Here is a 20,024-nt window from a genome sequence, read left to right as displayed (position 1 = left end):
ATACCTTTGTGGGTTTCTATACTTCTGCAGATATTCAATAAAGTATTATGCAATTGCTAGTAATTGATTTCTCAAGACTGTCCAGGCCAATAGATCTAGCTTTCTTCAGGTACCGACCCATTGCAAGCTTCTTCATCAGTACGGGATCTCCCATTGAAGCACCGAAACTGCGCCATAATTGCTCTCTTCAGTTTGGAGAGGACGAGTGCAATAGCCCGATAAGTCTTCCCTACTGGGCAAAGTATCATTCGGAACGCCTTCCCGGTGTATTCGAGAACAACCGCAACATAATGATCCGGAAGGAACTTGAGAACAGCAGCCCAGGGTATGCAAAACACAGCACATCCGAGACAGATGGCCCATTGGACACCGTCCAGCCGGGTTACGCTGAAGGCATCACCTCCGACGAAGATGATAAGTACTTGCCCACCAACCATCAGCACATTGATCACCATGAACCAGTAGTTCCGGTGAACGCCTTCAAAAATATTAAAATTGTTGTCTAGTCGACGACAGTTCAGTTCGTTGAATATTTGCATCCAGACAAACGTGTTGAATATGATGGTATCAAGCTCTAGTTGCTTCTGAGGGATGCTGGTGTCGTAATCGAGGATGCGATCACCTGCAAAGTAGAGGGTGAAGCATAGGGCTAGTTTGTAGATAGACTGTCCCAGTATCATCTTCCACATTGTCACAGTAAACAAAGGTGCGCTTCGGGGAGTGGGTGGTCGTTCTAGGATTTTATCGGTTGGGGGGTCGGTTGCCCTGTGTGTGTTAGTCCAAAGACGTATGTGTTTCAAGATGTGGGATACTTGCAGTGCCAATGCAGCAAATGTATCCATGATCAAGTTCAACCACAGTAACTGGATGGCCTTGAACACACTCTCGTTGGAACTGTTGTAGATAGCCGTGATCACCGTCAGACAGACTGCAGTGATGTTGACGGTGATTTGAAACTGCCCTTGTCATCACTATTCAATCCTGCAGAGTAGGAAGCTACCAGCTCACCTGCAAGAATTTGGCAACAGCATCATTTACAGACCGACCCCAGGCAATCGCGGTAACAATGGACTTGAAGTTGTCGTCCAAGAGTATGATAGAGCTGGCTTCTCGAGCCACTTCTGTTCCGCTAATGCCCATGGAGAAGCCCACGTCGGCGGTCTTCAATGCTGGTCCATCGTTGGTTCCATCGCCTGTGACCGCGACAATCTCCCCTAGTCGTTTAAGGTGCTGGACGAGTAACCGCTTGTCGTCTGGAGATGAACGAGCCAATACTTGCAGCCGTGGGAGGACGGCGTCCATTTCCTCATCACGAAGCTTTCGGAACTGAGGGCCCTCCATAACGATGCCATCGTCTGTTCTTATCCCGCAACAAGAAGCGATCGACAAAGCAGTTTTTATATTGTCACCTACACGCCATTGCCGTTAGTATGTGAGAAGCTGGACCAAATGGGACTGACCTGTAACCATCTTGACCTGTACACCCGCAGAGTGACATTTTTTGATTGCCCCCGGGACTTCAGGTCTTAGAGGATCATGTATGCCAAATGCACCAATCCATGTCATGTCGTGTAATAGTTGCTCATAACTGGGTAAGCCCTTCTCATGATCCACAGAATTACCAGATGGGCATTCTGAGAGGTCTCTGTATGCAAGTCCAATGGTTCGTAGAGAATGACTCGCATAGTTGTCGATGTTTCTCGATATGGCCCTGTGATCGTCCTTCGAGATTGGCTCGGCTGTTATGTCTGTTTCTTCAGTATGACCCGTAGCGACCATCTGGGTAGACATATCCAGCACCAACTCAGCAGCTCCCTTGACGAGCAACCGAGAGCCACCTGAATCTGTGCGGTAAACAATCCCCATTGACTTACGACCCGATTCAAACGGATAAACATGTTCGATGTGAGCGTTTGATTTCTCCTCGCCAAGGTCAGTCATCCCGAGGTATCCTCGCGCAAACCGAAGAAGGGCAACTTCAGTCTTGTTGCCAATAAATTGCTTGCCATTCTCTTGGACTTCCTCGAAGGCAGTACAGTTCAGAGCAATACTTTTGACTAGAATGTCCTTGAATGACCCGGGAAATCTCGATGAAACCTCCAAGGCAGTAGGTGATGATTGATCGTCGTCGCTTGGCATGTGACCAAAGTTTTCGTGGGAACCAAAGAAGCCCACGACTGCTGTCATTTGATTCTGCGTGAGTGTTCCAGTTTTATCAGAGCATATCACTGTCGCGTTTCCCATCGTTTCGCAGGAGCGCAAGAGTCGTACGAGGTTATTCTCCTTCAGCATGCGAGTAGTTGCAAAGGCCAGAGCTAGAGTCACAGCCAATGGCAGGCCCTCTGCGCTTGTCAGTGATATAGACAGATCAATGCGAAGATGCTTACCAGGTATTGCCACTACGATTACGGTAACAGCAACTATGAGAATATCCATAAATTCTTGGCCTTTCTCCGTCGGCGTGGCCTCACTCCCGGACAGTTGAGCTAGAAATCGGAAGAAAAGAACAAGAAACAGAAGTAAAGCTGCACTGGTCACCTGTCAACAAGTCATGCCTGAATGCAGATGTTTTAAGCAGGCCTACCCTGTTCCAAACCATCCTATCCAGCTTGCTAGCCTCGACAGCTTGACTTGCAACGGCGTGGGATCACTTTCAGTCCGCAGCGACGCCATGATTCTACCGTATGTGGAATTCCTGCCCACGCTGGTGACCAAGTATGTCCCCAGTCCCTCGAGGACCTTGCTACCGGAAATGATAAAGGGGTCCATCTCTTCTGTTGCAGTTTCATGAAGAATAATATTCCATACGTCATGACCGCTCATTTTCTCCATCTGATCGGACTCTCCTGTTGCCGAAGACTCATCGCATTTGATTCCATGACAAGAGATTATCACTCCGTCAGCAGGGGGCGAATCACCCGGCTCAATATGCAGCACATCTCCAACTGTAATATCGAAAATGTGAACCATGATCGGCTTCCCTGAGCGAATCACCCTCACGTCACGATCAACAGTCTACGTTGATCAGCATATGCAGTGAAGCAACAAGGGAGACGCCCACCCGTTTGTTCAACTTGGCAAACTGCCTCTCCTTTTGCCAATCATTTCCTGCGGTTGCCAAAACCACAATAAGTATTGCAACACAGACTGCAACCCCCTCGATCCAGTCGACTTGAGACTGGCCGCTGACTGCCTCGTAGACACCCAGCGATAATGATACCACGGCCGCGATCGTCAAGAGAATGATAATCTTGTCATTATAAGCTTCCCAGAGAAGTTTAAAGAAGCCCTTCCTCCGTGCTTCAGGCAAATCATTGCGCCCAAACACCCGATATCTATCGGCGAACTGTGTCGGGGTACCCTGATGCACTGATTCTGTATTCTGCGATAAAAGCCATCTACCGCTCTCCAACTTGGAGATGGAAACATCCCTTGCATCATTGAATGTGACACGTTCCGATAGGATTCCCTCATCCACCGAGAGTCCCGCTGTTAAATCGGTTTGAAGCCCATGTTCCAAGCCACGGAGTCCCCCCAGAGCATAAAAGGCGGCAAGCGACTTGGGATTGAGTAGTTTGTTGAGCTGGCCTGGCGAGAACGCAAACTTGTTGTCGTCTATGTGAAAGTCGCGTTCGTACTGTGGGTCGGGGGCCAGTGCTTCTGACAGGGAGATGCCATCGTAGAGCAAACATTTAGATGGCCTTGAAAGATAATCTGACGCGAGCAGAGAGTCTTCCTTAGCACCGGATGCACTGAACATGGGTGGAACTTGCACTTACCGGTATTTTCCGTTGAATAGTCCATCTCAGCATGATTCATTGCAACCTTTCATTTCTAAATTATGTTGCTAAAGAGCAACTTAAAGCGGGAGGGACGCAATATACTCACTATGGCCTTATCATTGATGTCAATCGTGGCAGTGCTGTGGTAGTGGAAACATGGCCCAGGTAAGCCAAGAGGGACGAGCGTCATCGAGTGTGTTTGATTCTATTTGCCTCATTCACCGCATCAGAACCAAACATGAATGTTCGAATCTAGGTATAGTGCCATGGGTGGTGGGATAAAAGACCACAGCAACCTATCACAACCTAATGGATGCTGGAGTTCTGATTCAGATCTTTTTGTCAACACACCCTCTTGGACCGTATGAATTCAGACCGGCAGTATCCATTGTCGATGAAGCTCTGTGAAGGGATGAATGGCAGTGGCCATGGTCGTTCCATGGTTGCGAGCGAGGCAGTGCATCTCCCCCCACAAATCAGCCCCCATCTTTACACTTTCTCCCAACTCTATTTTGTCCCGATGGTTGTATGGCCGTTGTTGTACTTGTTCATCTGTACACGTTGTGGAGTCTTTATCAATAGTGTACGAGCGTACTGACGTCAGGCCATGACGTGCTTAAAGGTTCTTATCCATTAAGGTTAGTGAATGTCCTCGTCTGCTGTTTATTATGACATATCTCGACATAAAAATGATCAGTATCCTCAGTCAAGTCAAATCATATTCTATTAGCCTAATGCAGCCCGCTATATTCTAATTGTATAAGCACTTCCCATTGAAACCAGAATATGAAGCTAGAACGCTCATCAAGTTCTATGAGTCCCAACTAGTATAGGAACCAAGACATCAATCACGCAGCAAAGAACTGAAACATTACAATGTCAAGTCAGGTCAAGTCAATTGCTTGCAAGTCTCTCTCTCATTCTCCGCTTCTCATTCCTGATTTTAACCTGTTTGCTCCCAATCTAGCTCAGTCCTCTGGGTGTATGTCTGCATCATCACAGCTGTATAGGTCTTTAACGGTCCTTTGTACATCTCCAGTGTCTTTTGTATTGAGACCTTGATTAAGTACTTTGTTAATGTGGCTGCGTGTCCTCTCCCACTGCTCGGTCTAGTAATCTCTGAACTTGCTGGAACGGTTCTAATAGTGGTGGAAGTAAGATAGATTATCTGTTGGTCTAGCCCGATCCTGTACTCCGCGGCCTGCTTTGCTTTAAAATCTGCAGCCTAATCGCCTTGGACGCCGATATGAGCAGGGATCCAGCGCATCAACATGTGGGCTGACGATATCTGTCTGCTCGCCTCAAGGATATGACTGGTTTACCCCTGGGGACATAGTGTTGGAACCTACCCACCTTGAAATAGTTCTACTAGTAAAGAGTTATCTCTTTTGGTCTAGTTGGGAAATTATATCACACAGGACTGTCACCAAGTGCTCATTACCACCTCTGCCCATAATCGGTCTTCATGAAATCAACTTGCAGACAAACGACGTACCGCTTCAACTTCCAGGCCTCCGGAAACGACTGATGATGATGATGCCGATGCCTGCACCCCTGAGTTATTCACATGGTTTGCCCTAGCTCTCAGAGCAAGTGCGAGTAGAATACTGCCTAGCTGTTTCATGTCACCACCCCTCGTAGTATCCCAAGGCCCGAATTGATGCATTGTAAGAAACCCGGGCTTTTCATCCGGTCCTAGTGTGTTGTTAAGATACTTCACATAGTCAAAACCATAGTCGGCAAACGTAAGAAAGATTTCGTGTCTGTCCTGCGACACAAGCACACGGCTGTTTGATTAGGACAAGCCAGAGTTGATGGATTTGTTGGAGGATACTTACAGACCGCAACTACTTAAGAATCCATCAGGGTCGGGGTCAGACTTGATCCAGGCAACCATTTCTGCCGACTCCTGCATTTGAATTCGAATGCTTTCCCTTTCACGTAGCATTGGCTTGACCTCCACGATTGCGTATGTCTCGGATCTCCTGTCTTCAAGGCATCCGTCTGTGCGAGCTTCAAAGTGTCCGTTTTCAAACGTCGCTATGAATTGCTTGCGGTGCAATGTCCAGTAGACGGGCAGTTTGTAGGGGATAATGAATGCATTCAAGAGATCCACCAGCGCTGTGTTGACGATTTGCTCATCCTTAGTTCTCGGATAGCTCAAATCCAGAAGCTCTTTGGGTCCGTATGACCGTTGTCCCGGCGGGGTCTCCTCAAATGTGCTATCATCGAGCTCTTCCTCCGAGCCACGACCTAGGGTGCTTGGCGGATTTGGTGGTGTACTGGGTGGCTTGGTCGGTGTCTCGAACGAGAGTTTCTGGATGCCTGACACAAGGCCTCTCATTCGACTCCGGATGTGATGTGCAACCGAACTGATGATCAGATTGGACCGAAATGGGAGGTCGTCGGGAATTAGCGCGACTTGCTTCTGATAGAACTGGGCCAAGGCAAAGATCCCCTCATTCTCAACATCGCTGGAGAAGCTGTTGCAGTACTGGGTCCAGGACGAATATGTCTTCAGCATTTCAACGGCTTGGCTATTCCATTCTCCGAGGCCAAATTTCACTACGTCCAGTTTATCAAATTGGTGTTCTTTCCACAGAACCCGGAGCATCAAGTACTGCTCATCACTTATGGTGGAAGCCGAGGTGAGAGGGATATTATGTATCGTCTTATTCTCAGCCTTTTCAATCTTCACCTTGTCATCCCATGCGCCTTGATCTCCAGGCAGCTTGGTCGCCATGATGAAAGGGAGGACCTGCGTCTTCACGGGAGGGAGGGAAGGAAGATAATGGAAAGAGGGGGAGGGGCAGAGCCCCCGGATCCATTTCCATATTCAGCCGAGAGCGTGATTGCTTGATTCACGCAGCTAGGCCTTAGGTTAGACCAATCATCTCCCGCAGATAGTCGCCCGGTTAAAAAGGAGCGCATTGACTCAGAAGGCTCATACCAGTGACTATTACGGAGTAATACGTACTAGTAGGTCCCCGACCTGCGCCAAAGGTGGAGATTCCCATGAATGCGAGTCTGTTGCAGGAGTAAACTCTGGGGTGGTCTCCAGTAAGATCACCACAGACCTGAGACTCGGTTTTACTCAAATAAACTAGATGGAAAGCGAGGAAGAAGAGACATCACGAATCGGGCGGAGGATCTCTCTCCCGATTTGACCGGCACAACATTAATCCATGATCCAGAGGGGCATTGTGGGGCCCACTTCCAATTGGTGGAGTCGGCGTTGCGGAGCAACCCCACCCGACAGATTACCTAATCCCGTTGCCCCAGGCCGTCAACAACAAATCGTTTTGTTTCATCGTCGGATCCTCCTTCGTTCTCCCTCTGCGTACCACTCACTGCCATCTACGATCCCTTGACCCTTTTTCAGCAAATAAGAGGCCATGTCCGGTATATCAGAAGCCCTAGAGACACGCAGCCGCTACCGGGCTACCCTCCGTACCATCAGAAAGGCGATACGCGAGCTTGAGACCGACCAGATTGACGTGTGTCAGGCACAGGATGCGGGCATTCGACAGCTCCCCATGTCCCTCGAGCAGGCCTCCGACTGTTTCCCCTTGTTCTTCACTCCATATGATGCCGAGTTTGCGCGAACGAGCGAGGACCCCTTTCCCTCTCACGAGCCCGATAATCCGAACCACTGGAACATCCAAGGCCTGAACTATTACATGCAATACAGTCTGAGCCACTTCATCCTTGACCATCCTATAGGCATCTGCCCCAAGTCGTATGTGCCCCTGGTTCCTGACTTCTATTAATGGCCAAGGCTCTTACCGTACTCTAGATGGGGACAGTTCAACTTCGGAGCGCTGTTCGAGACCAATTATTACTGGAAAGTATCCTCGATAGGCACCGCTGTGGCAAAGGAGCCACTGCCCCATATGAAGTGCCTGATGCAGGGCGATGTCATCGGAGACGAACGACTACTTCGTGGGGAACTCACCGCCATCATCAACATCATGACCGGTCGGCTAAATACGAAATCGCTCCGTCCACATGTATTGGCACCAGTGAGTCACTAAACATTGCCCCCCAGCCGATCGACAGTGTGAACGGAGAGTTCATGATATATTTGATACAGGTGATGGTGTTTTCTATTACGGGGCCACAGCATCTGCGTGTCCTGGAGGCATTCTTCGACGGACAAAATCTCATTGTGCGACAGACACGGCTCTACGATTTGAGAGAGTATGATGCAGAGGTCATAGATTTACTCACCCGATGGTGGCTGGGATTTGCAGTTGGGGAAACCAAGTCGATCCCCAGTGCCCTTCTTGCTCAGCTGGAGCGTCACAAATGATACCTGACATGGAGTTAAGGTGGTTTGATCTGTGGTACATATGGATTTTATTGCAGCGGTGTTTGGCGTTGTGAAGATACGCAGAGTATTGGGTTTTATTCAACGTGATGCAACGATGACCTGTTTATTGCAGTAATCCCCTCTTCCATTCTCCAACTGTAGCAGACAACCAGGTGCGTATTCAAGGGCCAATAAATACAGTCGATACCAGAGGGAGAGGGTCGTGAGAGTCAGGTTATCTATCGAGAGGCTCATCTTTCATGTCTCCAGCATCCTCCTTCACTCTATATATGGCGTGTACATCCTAATCGACCCAGAAGCAAGACCTACCCCGTTGTTACGTGCCTGATCATCGTTCTCTACTCTTGGAGGCTAGTCAAGTGATGGAGTGGAGCCGTCCATGGCGGGTCGAGCTCCTGGACATAACCGCCACGACGCTGTCAGACACTGCAATGATCAACGCTGAGACTGTGATGTTTTGAGGGTCAGATCTAGGCCTGGAGCTTTTTAGACCACTCGGGTCAACGGCCACTGCTGCCGCAGAGTAAGAGGGGCCTATTATGCTGATACAGCCCGCCTCTAGCTAAATCGCTACACCACTCTGGTTTCCCGGAAGCGGTCGAGGAGCCACCAGTGGGCGTATCTCTTTGGCGAGACACAGTCTGGTAGAAATAGATACCAATCGTCCTTTTCATATGGCGATAGGCAATTGGTACTTTTGGCAGCTTCATAGTATTCTGGATAGAACCCACTGTACTCCCAATCTAGCAGCCCAGTGACAATGTAGCGATGGTCTGCAGTCCTCTCCACTATAATGTTGTCTGGACGGAGGTCTCCATGGGTGAAAACAATCTTGCATGCCGAGGTTGGCGGCTGTCCAGTTCGACGCTAATACGCATGCTACCTAGTCGGGTGGAGTAGTCGGTCGGTAGTTTGGTGGTTAAATCGACGTCGGGATCCAGTGCGACCGCCGCTTGAAGCTTTTTCAACGTATGCGCATTGAAACGCGTAGCTTTCGATGGTTTGTTGGCACGTCCCATAATTGTGACAATGATGGTAATATTTAGGATGTTGTGGAGACAGAAAACCTCTCCGGTTCTTTGAGATAGATGAACGCGTGATCGAGACAATCATGAATATGAAGCCATCGTGGCGGGTGGAGTGGCTTGGCCCGTCAGCCACAGTGAAATCACGTGAGTATTAATCTAGCGCCAATGCGTGGAATAATGATTTTCCAGCATCAGCCGTCACGGTTGTCCTACTGTCTTAGCATTGCGGATATATTCTTCTGTTCCTAATTTATTCTAGTCTTCAATATCTCAACCCTACAATATGGCTGATGGACCAAGTCTAGCCGTCAATGTCTCTGGGATTCTCCAGATTGCCAGCAAAATCACCCAAATCAGTTACAGCCATGCTCGGGATGTCCACAGAGCGCCAATAACACAAAAGGCGTACTTGCAGGGAATCTCAGCATTGATGGAGGTTTTACTTCGTACTGAAGAGGCTATTCGTGATACCGAAGCTACTGGACTATTACTTTCCCGACCAGCTTATTTGAACGATGACCTCTTGGCTGATTGTCATGGGCAGCTAACAGATCTCTATATAGAGTTGCAAAAACATATTTCAGAACTCCGATGGCCGCTACAAGATAAAGAGGTAAGGGAAAAAGTTGATATGCTTCGGAAATACCGATCGCTTTTCGCTGATTTCCTGTCCGCTTGCGTGTCGTGCGTGCCGTAGACCATTGTCTCTTTTACATCCGTCTAACAGTGACAGGATAAGCTCAAGGGCAGTGAGAAATAATGATCCAGCCCTTAGCAAAGGTAATATCTGCCAGGGTCTTGCGGATACCCCTTACTGATCGCCACGATAGAGCTGGACCGACCCCTCTTACTTTCATTGGTTCCCTCATCGAGTATGCACCTGCGCCAGAAACCGTCGCCATGTAAAGGAACCGGTCAATGGTTTCTATCCTCATCAAACTTCCTCGGATGGATGGACAGGTCGGTTCGAGCTTTGTGGTGCCACGGACCACGTACGTAAAGCTTCTTTACTAATGCCCTCATGACTAACCATGACTTCAGCTGGAGTGGGAAAGTCGTTCCTTGCGTGAGTATCCAACCGAGATACAGAGCTTACACTAGGTGGAAGCTTGATATGCTGATATGTATCCAGGTCAATTGCCATAAATCGGCTTCTTGAAGAACGAGCTTCGAGAGGGTTCCAGGTGATATATTTCTTCTGTGACGTTTCGTCACGAGGACAGCAAAGGACGCTTGAAATCCTCCACTGTTTACTTCGTCAACTGATAGAGCATGGAAGTCCGGAAGTAATCACGACGCTGAAAGATCTATGTCAAGATCCTAGTAAGCTGACGAGCGTCAAAGAAGTAGCTCGCTTAATCATGACAGCCAGTTCAAAACACCCTCTCTACATGGTATTGGATGCGCCTGATGAGTTAGAGGACCCAACCGAGCTTCTCCAAATTGTACTCTCTCTTGCAGCTTCGGGTATCCAGGTCATGGTAATGAGCAGAGATCTACCACGAATTCGCAAAATAATGGAACCAACTACTCACCTTGAGATTCGAAGCAATATAGCCGACTTAAGACTATATACTGAATATCGGATTCAGGAAAGTGATATCGTCGATCGGCTAAAACAAGAAAGTTGTCTAATAGATGGTGTCATTTCAAAGAGCAACAATCGGTACGACCAAGCCTTCCGCGACTGCGTTGCACATGCTAAGAAATACCAGGTTCCTTCCCCTTAGTATCATCCTTGATGAAGTCCTGGGTTATACTACGGTGAGTCAAATGCACAAAGTCCTTACTGGTCCACCGTTAGGCATACGGCAAGCGCTTGATGTGACTATAAGACGAATATCTGCCCAGTCGGAAAGCAAGGCCTCCCTGGTCCGACTACTGCTCGCTTGGATCACCTATGCCAAAAGGCGGCTAAGAGTGGAAGAGATTGCTAGCGCCTTCGCCGTGGATGATAACGAGGAACCCCAGTCAGACAATAGGCCAAGCGCCTATCTACTCCTTCGTGTTTGTGCAGGCCTAGTGGTAATAGATCAAGTCGATGATACACTTGGATTGGTACACGCCTCCGCATATGAGTACTTCCGAGAGCGTATGTTCTCAGAAAGTGACACCTCCCTGGATATTGCTCAGACTAGCCTGAAATACCTCTCCATGGACCATTTAGCAACAGGCCCTTGCAAGAGTCATGGCGAGTTAATGCAACGCTTTGAATCATTGCCTTTTCTTGACTACTCCGCAGAATATTGGGGGCATCATTTTATCGGAAAGAAAGCTGAAGCTACGCTTGACAGGCAAATAATGAGGCTACTTGATAATCGAGGACTTCGAGACAGTGCCTTCCAAGCTCTCCAATATCAAGTGGAATTCTCTGGAGGATATACTGGTGGGCAACTCTTCAATTCCCTGCCCCAGAGTCAAGACCCGCTGCACATTGCTGTTTATTGGGGCATGGAACACATCACAAAAATTCTTCTGCGGAGGGGGGCGTGTGTCGATTCGGCCGACTCCCGCGGATGGTCTCCTCTACACTGGGCCTGTGCCAGAAGCCATCTCATTATCGCTAAGTTGTTGGTACGCAATGGAGCAGATGTGAACAGCAAGGATATGCAAGGATGGACTCCTTTATTATGGGCAGTATATATTGGAAATCTCGATATTATACGCTTTCTCCTCGCCAAGGGTGCAAACCATCTTATAAGGAACACCCTCGGGTGGTCAGCTCTTCACTGGGCTATCTTTCTCGGGCATGCCGATGTTTCCCAGGAGTTACTAGAGCATCATCCGAAGTCAAGGTTTACAGAGCCTACGCTGTGCAGTATGTCATGGGAGGATATAAGATCATACGCCGAAAGTACCAGTCCTATACAAGTGACTGCAGCTGCGGGAGATGAACATCTGCATAGCCTACTGGTAACCTATCTACGAATTCCAAATGGCTCGGATAAACATGCCGGTTTTAACACGATATGGCCCAGGGACTGCTTTGATGACCCGGTCGCGTGCAACATTTGGAGGACAATGTCAAAACAAGCAGCTATAAACGGACCTGAAGCAAGAATACCTGATTTCAGGGCTGAGATGCGCCTGGCGGATCCAAGAGGCTGGCAATCGTTTCTTTTCCTTCTGGCAATTCGAGACCAACAACTCTCTTCGGCTCGATTTCTGGTGAAGGCTGGCGCTGATACCAGCCATGGCCTTCCATTACATGTGGCAGCGTGCCGAAAAGACCCTCGTTATGTTCGATGCTTGTTGGAAAATGGTGCCAATCCCACTGCTGTTGACCTGCATGGGAGAACTGCCCTACACGAGGCAGTATTAAATGGGTTTGTTGACACAATCGACGCGCTTATTGAAGGGGGTGCAGATGTCAATCAAGCTGTCGGTGTCTCGTCCCGTAACAGAGGCTATCTCCATATCCGAGATCGCTTTCTTAGCCAGCACAAGTGCGAGCCAACGGAAAATGGCGCCACCGCCCTGATGCAGGCCTTTGGATTTCGGTCGTCGCGTCGGACATTCGACACAACGTGCCTTAACATTACTTCGAAAATTGTTCAGTTGCTGCTATCCAAGGGAGCGGATCCGCTGCTGAAGGACTCCTCTGGAAGGAATGTTTTGCACTATGCTGTTTTACAACCTTGTCCTTCGATCATCAAATTGCTTATTGAGGCTGGCTGTCTAGTTGACGTGGCGGATGAGGCCGGGCTTACGCCACTCCATTATTTGGCAACACTCCCGAAAGATAATCATGATATACGACACCTAAGAGAAACGGTCTCTTTGATCCTCGGGGGGAAGAAAACAGACTTGAACAAGGACACCATCAACCAGAATATCGACAACCATATCAATCCAACTGAGCAGGGCAACAAGAATCATCGGTCTGCCGGCGAGAACATCAGAACGCCCCTCACACCTGTAAAGTTGGCTTTACAAAACAGGCAATGGAAGCTAACAATGGTATTCCTCGAATACGGTGCTACGTTTCCGAATGACCTAGATCCTGATATGTTGCTTGACCAAGCCATCACTGCTCTACAAGAGGATGCAGTAGACATGCTCCTTGACCGCGGGGCCCATGTATCTGACAACTCTTTGGTTACACTCGTGGAGGCATATACAGCTCTTTCCCGGAAAGAACATGAGGAAACCAGGCTTTACGCACGCTTCGAGCATATTCTCATGCGCTTAGTTTCTTCTGGGATGAATGTGAATTGCATTCCACCCGACGTGGGTGGATCCGCTTTTACTATTGCAACGAGAACCTGTGAGATGGAACCCGTGCTTGAAATCCTATTGAAGTGTGGGGCTGATGTATACGTTACTTCACCCCAAACTTTTGATCCTATACGGAGCGCTGCTGTTTTCCAAAGCACCGATTATCTTCGCCGTATTCTGGAACACGCCTTGCACCATCCAAACGAGCATCACTGGTCACGATTCCTTAATGAAATCTGGCATGAGTCCGATCCCATCGCATGCCTGTGCACATGCCTACGACGAGCAAATGCCCTGGACGAGAGGAATGAAAAGGGGCAGACGTTATTGTATCTTGCTGCGGAACATGGCAACTCCATCCTAGTGGACCATCTACTCTTGTGTGGTGCGAGAATTGACACACTCGACGACGCCGGCTGGCTTCCCGCCCACCATGCCGGCTTCTCGCAAAAGACGGCTGCCTTCCAGAGACTGGTCCCGCTAGACACCAACCCAGACAAGACTGATACAAGGAACTACGTTTCAAGCATTATAAATAAGCGGAATGATTCCGAAAAGACAATATTCCAAGTTTCCGTCGAGTGTTACAATGTACCAATGGTTCAACATCTCCTGAAGCACGGCATCGACCCAAACACCCCGTTGAAGATGAGATTCTACGAGGTAGCCCCTCTCTACCATTCAGCAAATTATGGATTTACCGAATTCGTCCACACCCTTCTAAAACACGGCGCCAATACCGAGAGTCCCGATTATTATGCCTGGCGTCCTTTACACGTCGCCTGCTTTTACGGCCACCTAGACATAGTCAGGGCTCTTCTCGACTCAGGGGCAGATGCCCATGCCGTAACGCAGCAGTGGAATAACAATGAACGCAAGCCCACCGGTTTATACAAAGGCAGTGCATGGGCCGGTCAGCCACTTCACCTTGCTGCCATGGGTGGTTATGTCGAAATTTGCCGACTACTGATCGATCGCGGGGTAGATATCACTGCCAGCACTGGTGTTGAGCCTTGTGATGCACCCATATTTCCGGGTCATGGTCCTACGCCTCTCCATATTTTGCTAGATACGGATACCTTTTATGACCGTCCTGGCAGAGCTCTAGATGAAAGCAGACTTCAGATTGCTGAGTGGCTTGTTGCAAAAGGCGCGATGGTGCGAGGGGTTATCCGTCGGTATTCGCTTGAGGATATCCTTAATTTTCGAAAGTTTCCTGGTCTGTGGAATGCGTTGGTGGCTGGTGATGCGTGATAGGAGGTGGGTTTGGTTGATTGGTGCTTCGGAAATATATTACTGGGCTACAATGCCATGATCACTTTAGAGAATTATGACATTTCTCTATTGTATAAGTCTCTGGGTATGCTTACGCTACGTGCAAGCACATCATAAGCTAGTTCATGTATTTCCTGCAAGCTGTTTGATTCCGCACTTCATAGTTTCACCTCCTGTTCTATAAATAGCAAAAGAATTATGCCATATCCCTTCATTCTTTCCATTACCTGGACATATGATCGAGTATAATACTCTGTACACTTACCCCATTTACAATGTGAAACCCTCCATATTACATAGAAGTCAAGTCATCTGACAGGAGTAGTCCGAATCACCAATTAATAATAGATTGATGTCCTCCGATCAAAGCGAACATCTCCATTAGGCCTAGCGCCGGGACGTTGTGTTCCTTCCCGTTTCGGAGTTCCCGATCCGTTGCTCTTCCTGCCACAGGCATCCATCGTTTCCTTCGGTTCTCCTCATGCTTTCTGCTCCTGCTTCCTTTCCCCATCCACACTTCAACACTACCCCCATTCAGGAGCCACCCGCTTGTTCCCCCTCCCCCAGAGGCATCCTGCAGGATTCCTCCTCAACAGCCCCTCAGAATGTTATCGAATCCTTACCACAACATCTCACCTTGCAAGGCCAGTGACTTCACCCTGTGTCGATAAGGACTTGGCTGATCGGCAGCTGACGGCATGGAAATCAGGTTGCTGGCCAGTCAAGCGCGAGGCTCGACTAATCTCGAATGAAGATTACGTCCACTTGAGGAGCCACAGGTTCGGAAGGCCATCTTTCCGAGTGAAATCCAGCTGGTGGTGATTCGTGAGGGGAATGCGGAGTGCTGTATCAGTACTACCAGGATCATCCGGGGTTGATGGCAAGACGTTTCGGTCGGACCAAGTCTAGAAGCCAACCGATGGCGATGCACATGATCTCCACAGTCGGCAGGCCAGATTCTTCCCCATCCAGCAATGTAGCAGCTCATGACACGCCGATCGGGTCCAGCGGGTTTTGGAACTTCAGGCATTGCACCTGGTCGGCTAGATACTGGCCACATCCAACGCCGAGAAATCGCCATGCCAAGCCAGTGGGTCGGGCTAAGCAGTCGGAAATAACGAGTCCTCCGCCACACCCGTTTCTTGTGGATGCTTGGCACGGCCAAGGTCTCACAGGGCTGCGGCTAAAAGGACGAAACAGGGCCATCGTGCTTGTCTGTCCCCACGGGCCTGCCGAGCCCGATTCCGCTGCTCCGCACTAGCCCGGCCTGGAGGGTAAATGTCCGAGACCCTATCGTGATCGACGGGGAGACGACGGGTCCACCGCGTCCACGATAGGCTCAATAAGAGCTATGGGGCTATATGATGGCTGTTATCTTGATCCTTCAGCGATGACCCTCTCACCGGAGACCGACCAATCCGAGGACCGACGATGCTTGTTACTGGAACCGAGCCGACAGGGTGTAGGGTAGATGTAACACGCCAAAAGCAATCGGGGTTGGCCAGGATACAAAATCCTTCCGGCTGACGGGCGTTCGAAGCTGTTATACCATGCGGAATGCAAGTCACGCGCTGGCCGCTGGGATCATTCTGCATATAGTCGGAAGGTGGTCCGGCTCCCCGGCGAATGGGGGCGTTTATGCCCCCGTTGGGAAGGTCCCAAATGACCCTCCGTCAGCAAGCATGCCGATTTGACCTGCGGCGATTCCAGATGTATGATAGAAAGATAGATGAGACAGAAAAAGTCCCAGATGTACGTAGAGGGAGACGATGGTATTCAGCCGGCTTACTCTGTCTGTGGAAATCCTGAGACCCTCTGGCGAAACCCGTAGGATGAAGAGATGAGGATATCTGGATTCTGGACTAGCAGGGATGAGGGCCGCCTAAGCCAGATATAGCCGGGCAGGGCCGATCCTCTCGTCCGGCCCGGGGGGGTAATTAACCCGGGCCTTAGTGCTGACACCTGACGGCTGAGCCATCCTGCCACCGCCTCGGCCATCCATCCACATCCTCTGTCCCCCCAGTCACTCCATCCTCTCCGTCCCTCCATCCCCCAGACATCCACCATCCTCCGATATCATCGCTTCGGAGCCGATCGAGGCTCATATTTGTCTTCTACCAGGTAGGACCATGGCGTGGTCTTCTTCAGTCACCCCTCACCCCCCTCATTCCCCTCATTCCCCCATCCATCCATCCCCCCATTCTCACCTGTGCCCCTCATCCTTGACACTGCCGTGGGACTAATGATGCGCACGTTGGATCCGATTAGGTGATAGCTAGCGCCTGCAGTTTGGACCCTTCCCGACCCGGCATCCCTTTTTGCCCAGCCAGATCGGTATCAGGGCTGTCCGCGTCATCCTCGGTCCAGCATGGATGTTGTACGGTGCTCCCTTGGCACCCTCCTATAACAACCACGGCAGCCGGGATCGCAACGGGTGAGACTCCCGCGTGGCGGAGCACGGACTTGAATACGACCAGCCATGGCACCACAACGGGGACGTGCCAACGGGCGCGAATCAAACGGCACTCGTCGCAGCTCATCACCTTCCCAGGAGGCCGAGGAGCCTTTGGCCACTGCCGCTTGCGAAAACTGTCGCACACGCAAGGTCCGCTGCGACCGGCAGATCCCCCAGTGCTCGAATTGCCTGAAGGCCGGGGTGCCTTGCGAGTTTCCAAATCGGGGGAAACGGATCAATCATGTCAAGCAGCTGTAGGTTCCTGACTGGTGGTCACAGACATATGCTGACTGGTTAGTGTGGAGGATGTCTCGGGCCTCGCTTCTCGTCTGGATTCTATCGACCAGGCGATCAATACCCTCGTGCAGAATGTGTCGGCGCTACAAGCTGCCTCTGTGGCGGCTACAGATTCGTCGCGATCCAGCACGCTGCTTCTTCCGGAGCTCTCTCCAGGCCCGGATGTGGAAGAAATGGAGTCAATCTTCTATGCCAGCTACTGGGACGGCGGTAATCGAAGCAATCCCCGGGGGGTCATCTCATCTCCCGCAGGACGGGACAAGTCCTTGGGTCATATTGGCGCGCGATCATTGTTTGAGAATTCTCGACGAACCCTAGCCAGTCTACTCGAGCAGATGCGGAATGCGGGTGTTGAGGATCAGGATTCCAGCGCCCACAAAGGACGGGCCGTGTTGTTCGCATCGCCGGAGGCCGGCGCCCTTCAATCCACGTTACAGACAAAATACGAACTATATCCCTTCACGAAAGGTCTCCACCTTTCTCCAATCACCGGGGATGGGCAAGCAGTGGCATCGCCACCGCGCTCACTCCTCGAGACATGTCTCCCTGTTTACCTCGAGCACTTTAATGTCACGATACCCGTGTTCAACGAATACTGCTTGAAAGAGGCGATCAATTCCTACTACACCAATGGATCGTCCCGGTCGGACGAAGCGTACCATTTATGTTTCAACAATATCATCGTGCTCGCTCTGGGGTTACGCTCCCGCCTCACCCGCATGGATCGCACCTGTCCCAAGGGCATGAGTGATGAGTTACTTCCTGCCTTCCTAAACAACTCTTTCCGAGCCTTTCAACGGCTGAGCACTTTTCAGCAACCCCGTCTGGTCTGCGGTCAAGCCTTGGCTACCCTAGTAAGTCTGCTCGTGATGGCTGCCGCCTTGACTAACATGTACTAGGCCATGGTGGCTCGGGAATACCATGAAAGCCGGGTGTTCGATACGGTTTGCCACGCTACGTCCCAGGCCGTCAAGTCCATGGGACTGCAGCAGTGTAATTCTGGAAATGGCAGCCTCTCGACGGCGGATGAGGAGCGACGCGATCTGTATTGGGCCGTCTTCGTCATGGACAAGCAGCGCACCTACATGGCGGGCCGACCGTTCGACCTGCACTTTTATGATTCCGACGTGCAGCTCCTGCGCACCATGGCGGGCCAGAGCTTGGTGCAGCACTACCGGACGGCCCACGTCCACATGATGGCGGTGTGGGAAGAGATCTACATTTATCTATACTCGGCCCGAGCCTTCCGGCGCGGCCCCGCCTATCGCCAGAGTCAGATTGCCAAGCTGGACAGCATGACCCGCAGCTGGTACGCCCGCAACGGGTCGCTGCTGACCCAATCGAGCTCTGAGATGTCCGCCCTCGAGGGCTGGCGCATTGAGTTAAAATACGCCTTTCACATCGGCCAAGTGTTGGTGCATCGGTTTTCCAGCGACCAAAGCAGCCAGCACGTGGCCTTGGCCAATTCGCGGGCGGCCCTCCGCACCATCTGCGAGGTGTTCCAGACCAAGCAGACCGAAGCGTCCATCTCGCTGCTTGCTCGGTTGTTCCGACACTACCCGCAGGTTAGCATTCATGGGCTTTTTGCGTCGTTTCTGGCCCATCCGACGGCCGATCTGTTGGAGGATTTGGATTTGATTGACGGTGTCGCAGAGGCTCTGTCCCCTCTTTGCGATGCGAACCTGCCGACATCTTGTCTGCATCAGGTGAATGAGGGTATTCAGTGGTACCGCGACATTGCCAAGTCTTTTCAGGATCATTTTGAGGCCCTGCCATCGCGTTCTCCTGACCTGTATCCATTCGCTTCGACTCGGGGTCATGAGACGTCTCCGACTGCGTCCCGAGCCCCATCCCACCGCGCGCGGTCAGACTCCCCCCCTCAGAAGCGCCGTAGGATGTATCCGACGAATTTTGATGATGGGAATTTCCTTGCGGCAGCGACTAATCCGGACTCATCTACCGCATCCTGGACAGTCCCCGACGAAAGAACCGTGACGTTGAACAGCCTATCGCTCCCGGCTTCGAACGGGTCGGTGCCTCGCCTCTCATCCACTGAGGAGCACGATCAGAGCAGTCGGCGCAGCAGTAGCAGTGGGAGCATGCGGCCTATCCGAGCGGACGACGAGTTGTCAAAATTTCTACAGGACGCGTTGCCTATGCCCTCTGCCTCCCGATGTCTGTCATCCCCAGGCATCTTGACGGCTATGGGGGATGCCCCGTCTATACCGCTACCCATGAACTTCTTCCCGTCAACCCCGCAGGGGGTTGAGGAGGGACTTGATGGAGGACTGTATCCGTTTTTTATTCCTGACCAGGACATGACAGAGGCATGGAATGGTGACCTGCGGGATTTGACAGTTCCGGAGGAGTTTTTTCTTCCGGCTTCGTGATGCTCTCAGCATTTCTAGCGAAATATACTGTTGAATATTAATCTTCATAGTAGAAGGGCTTGTAATTCGAAAATACTTGTCTTAATATATCTATATCCTGCAATAATCAAAGTCTTCTAGATCTCTGTAACCATAATTCCTGAATTAAAGTACTGACCGGTTTCCTGGTCTTGCCCACTACCCATCACGTGACCCCTGCCGGTGTTCCACTTCCAGTCACTTCCAAGTCACTTCATCTACATATTC

The 20,024-nt window shown here is 50.5% G+C and overlaps 6 protein-coding genes across 6 annotated transcripts; 4 read left to right on the top strand and 2 right to left on the bottom strand.

Annotated features, from left to right (window-relative positions):
• Positions 1–95: 95 nt before the first annotated feature.
• BO94DRAFT_467180 (calcium transporting ATPase) lies at positions 96–3,760 on the bottom strand (the record flags this gene model as incomplete). Its single annotated transcript, XM_025608197.1, has 6 exons — positions 96–956; positions 1,009–1,409; positions 1,461–2,342; positions 2,388–2,530; positions 2,585–3,015; positions 3,062–3,760. The coding sequence occupies 6 exons, from the start codon at positions 3,758–3,760 to the stop codon at positions 96–98; spliced, it is 3,417 nt and encodes a 1,138-aa protein (XP_025467164.1).
• Positions 3,761–5,181: 1,421 nt separating this feature from the next.
• On the bottom strand, positions 5,182–6,551 carry BO94DRAFT_624752 (uncharacterized protein). Its single transcript, XM_025617243.1, has 2 exons — positions 5,621–6,551; positions 5,182–5,569 (listed from the first exon to the last, which is right to left on the bottom strand). The coding sequence occupies exons 1-2, from the start codon at positions 6,523–6,525 to the stop codon at positions 5,254–5,256; spliced, it is 1,221 nt and encodes a 406-aa protein (XP_025467163.1). The 5' UTR covers positions 6,526–6,551; the 3' UTR covers positions 5,182–5,253.
• A 575-nt stretch (positions 6,552–7,126) lies between these two features.
• BO94DRAFT_535735 (uncharacterized protein) lies at positions 7,127–7,680 on the top strand. The gene has a single exon (XM_025611851.1). It carries the CDS (start codon positions 7,178–7,180, stop codon positions 7,550–7,552), a length of 375 nt encoding a protein of 124 aa, XP_025467162.1. The 5' UTR covers positions 7,127–7,177; the 3' UTR covers positions 7,553–7,680.
• A 195-nt stretch (positions 7,681–7,875) lies between these two features.
• BO94DRAFT_535734 (uncharacterized protein) lies at positions 7,876–8,355 on the top strand (the record flags this gene model as incomplete). The annotated part of the gene is made up of 1 exon (XM_025611850.1): positions 7,876–8,355. One exon carries the CDS (start codon positions 7,879–7,881, stop codon positions 8,092–8,094), a length of 216 nt encoding a protein of 71 aa, XP_025467161.1. The 3' UTR covers positions 8,095–8,355.
• A 971-nt stretch (positions 8,356–9,326) lies between these two features.
• BO94DRAFT_87050 (uncharacterized protein) lies at positions 9,327–10,154 on the top strand. Its single transcript, XM_025617718.1, has 2 exons — positions 9,327–9,923; positions 9,974–10,154. The coding sequence occupies exon 1, from the start codon at positions 9,427–9,429 to the stop codon at positions 9,838–9,840; it is 414 nt and encodes a 137-aa protein (XP_025467160.1). The 5' UTR covers positions 9,327–9,426; the 3' UTR covers positions 9,841–9,923; positions 9,974–10,154.
• Positions 10,155–16,654: 6,500 nt separating this feature from the next.
• BO94DRAFT_575629 (Zn(II)2Cys6 transcription factor) lies at positions 16,655–19,882 on the top strand. The gene is made up of 4 exons (XM_025615085.1): positions 16,655–16,757; positions 16,905–17,345; positions 17,390–18,242; positions 18,288–19,882. The coding sequence occupies exons 2-4, from the start codon at positions 17,116–17,118 to the stop codon at positions 19,776–19,778; spliced, it is 2,574 nt and encodes an 857-aa protein (XP_025467159.1). The 5' UTR covers positions 16,655–16,757; positions 16,905–17,115; the 3' UTR covers positions 19,779–19,882.
• Positions 19,883–20,024: the final 142 nt, after the last annotated feature.

The sequence above is a fragment of the Aspergillus sclerotioniger genome, assembly GCF_003184525.1.
Source record: "Aspergillus sclerotioniger CBS 115572 chromosome Unknown BO94scaffold_15, whole genome shotgun sequence".
In the NCBI taxonomy this organism is placed as follows: Eukaryota; Fungi; Ascomycota; class Eurotiomycetes; order Eurotiales; family Aspergillaceae; genus Aspergillus; species Aspergillus sclerotioniger.
This window is presented reverse-complemented; position numbering and strand designations above follow the sequence as displayed.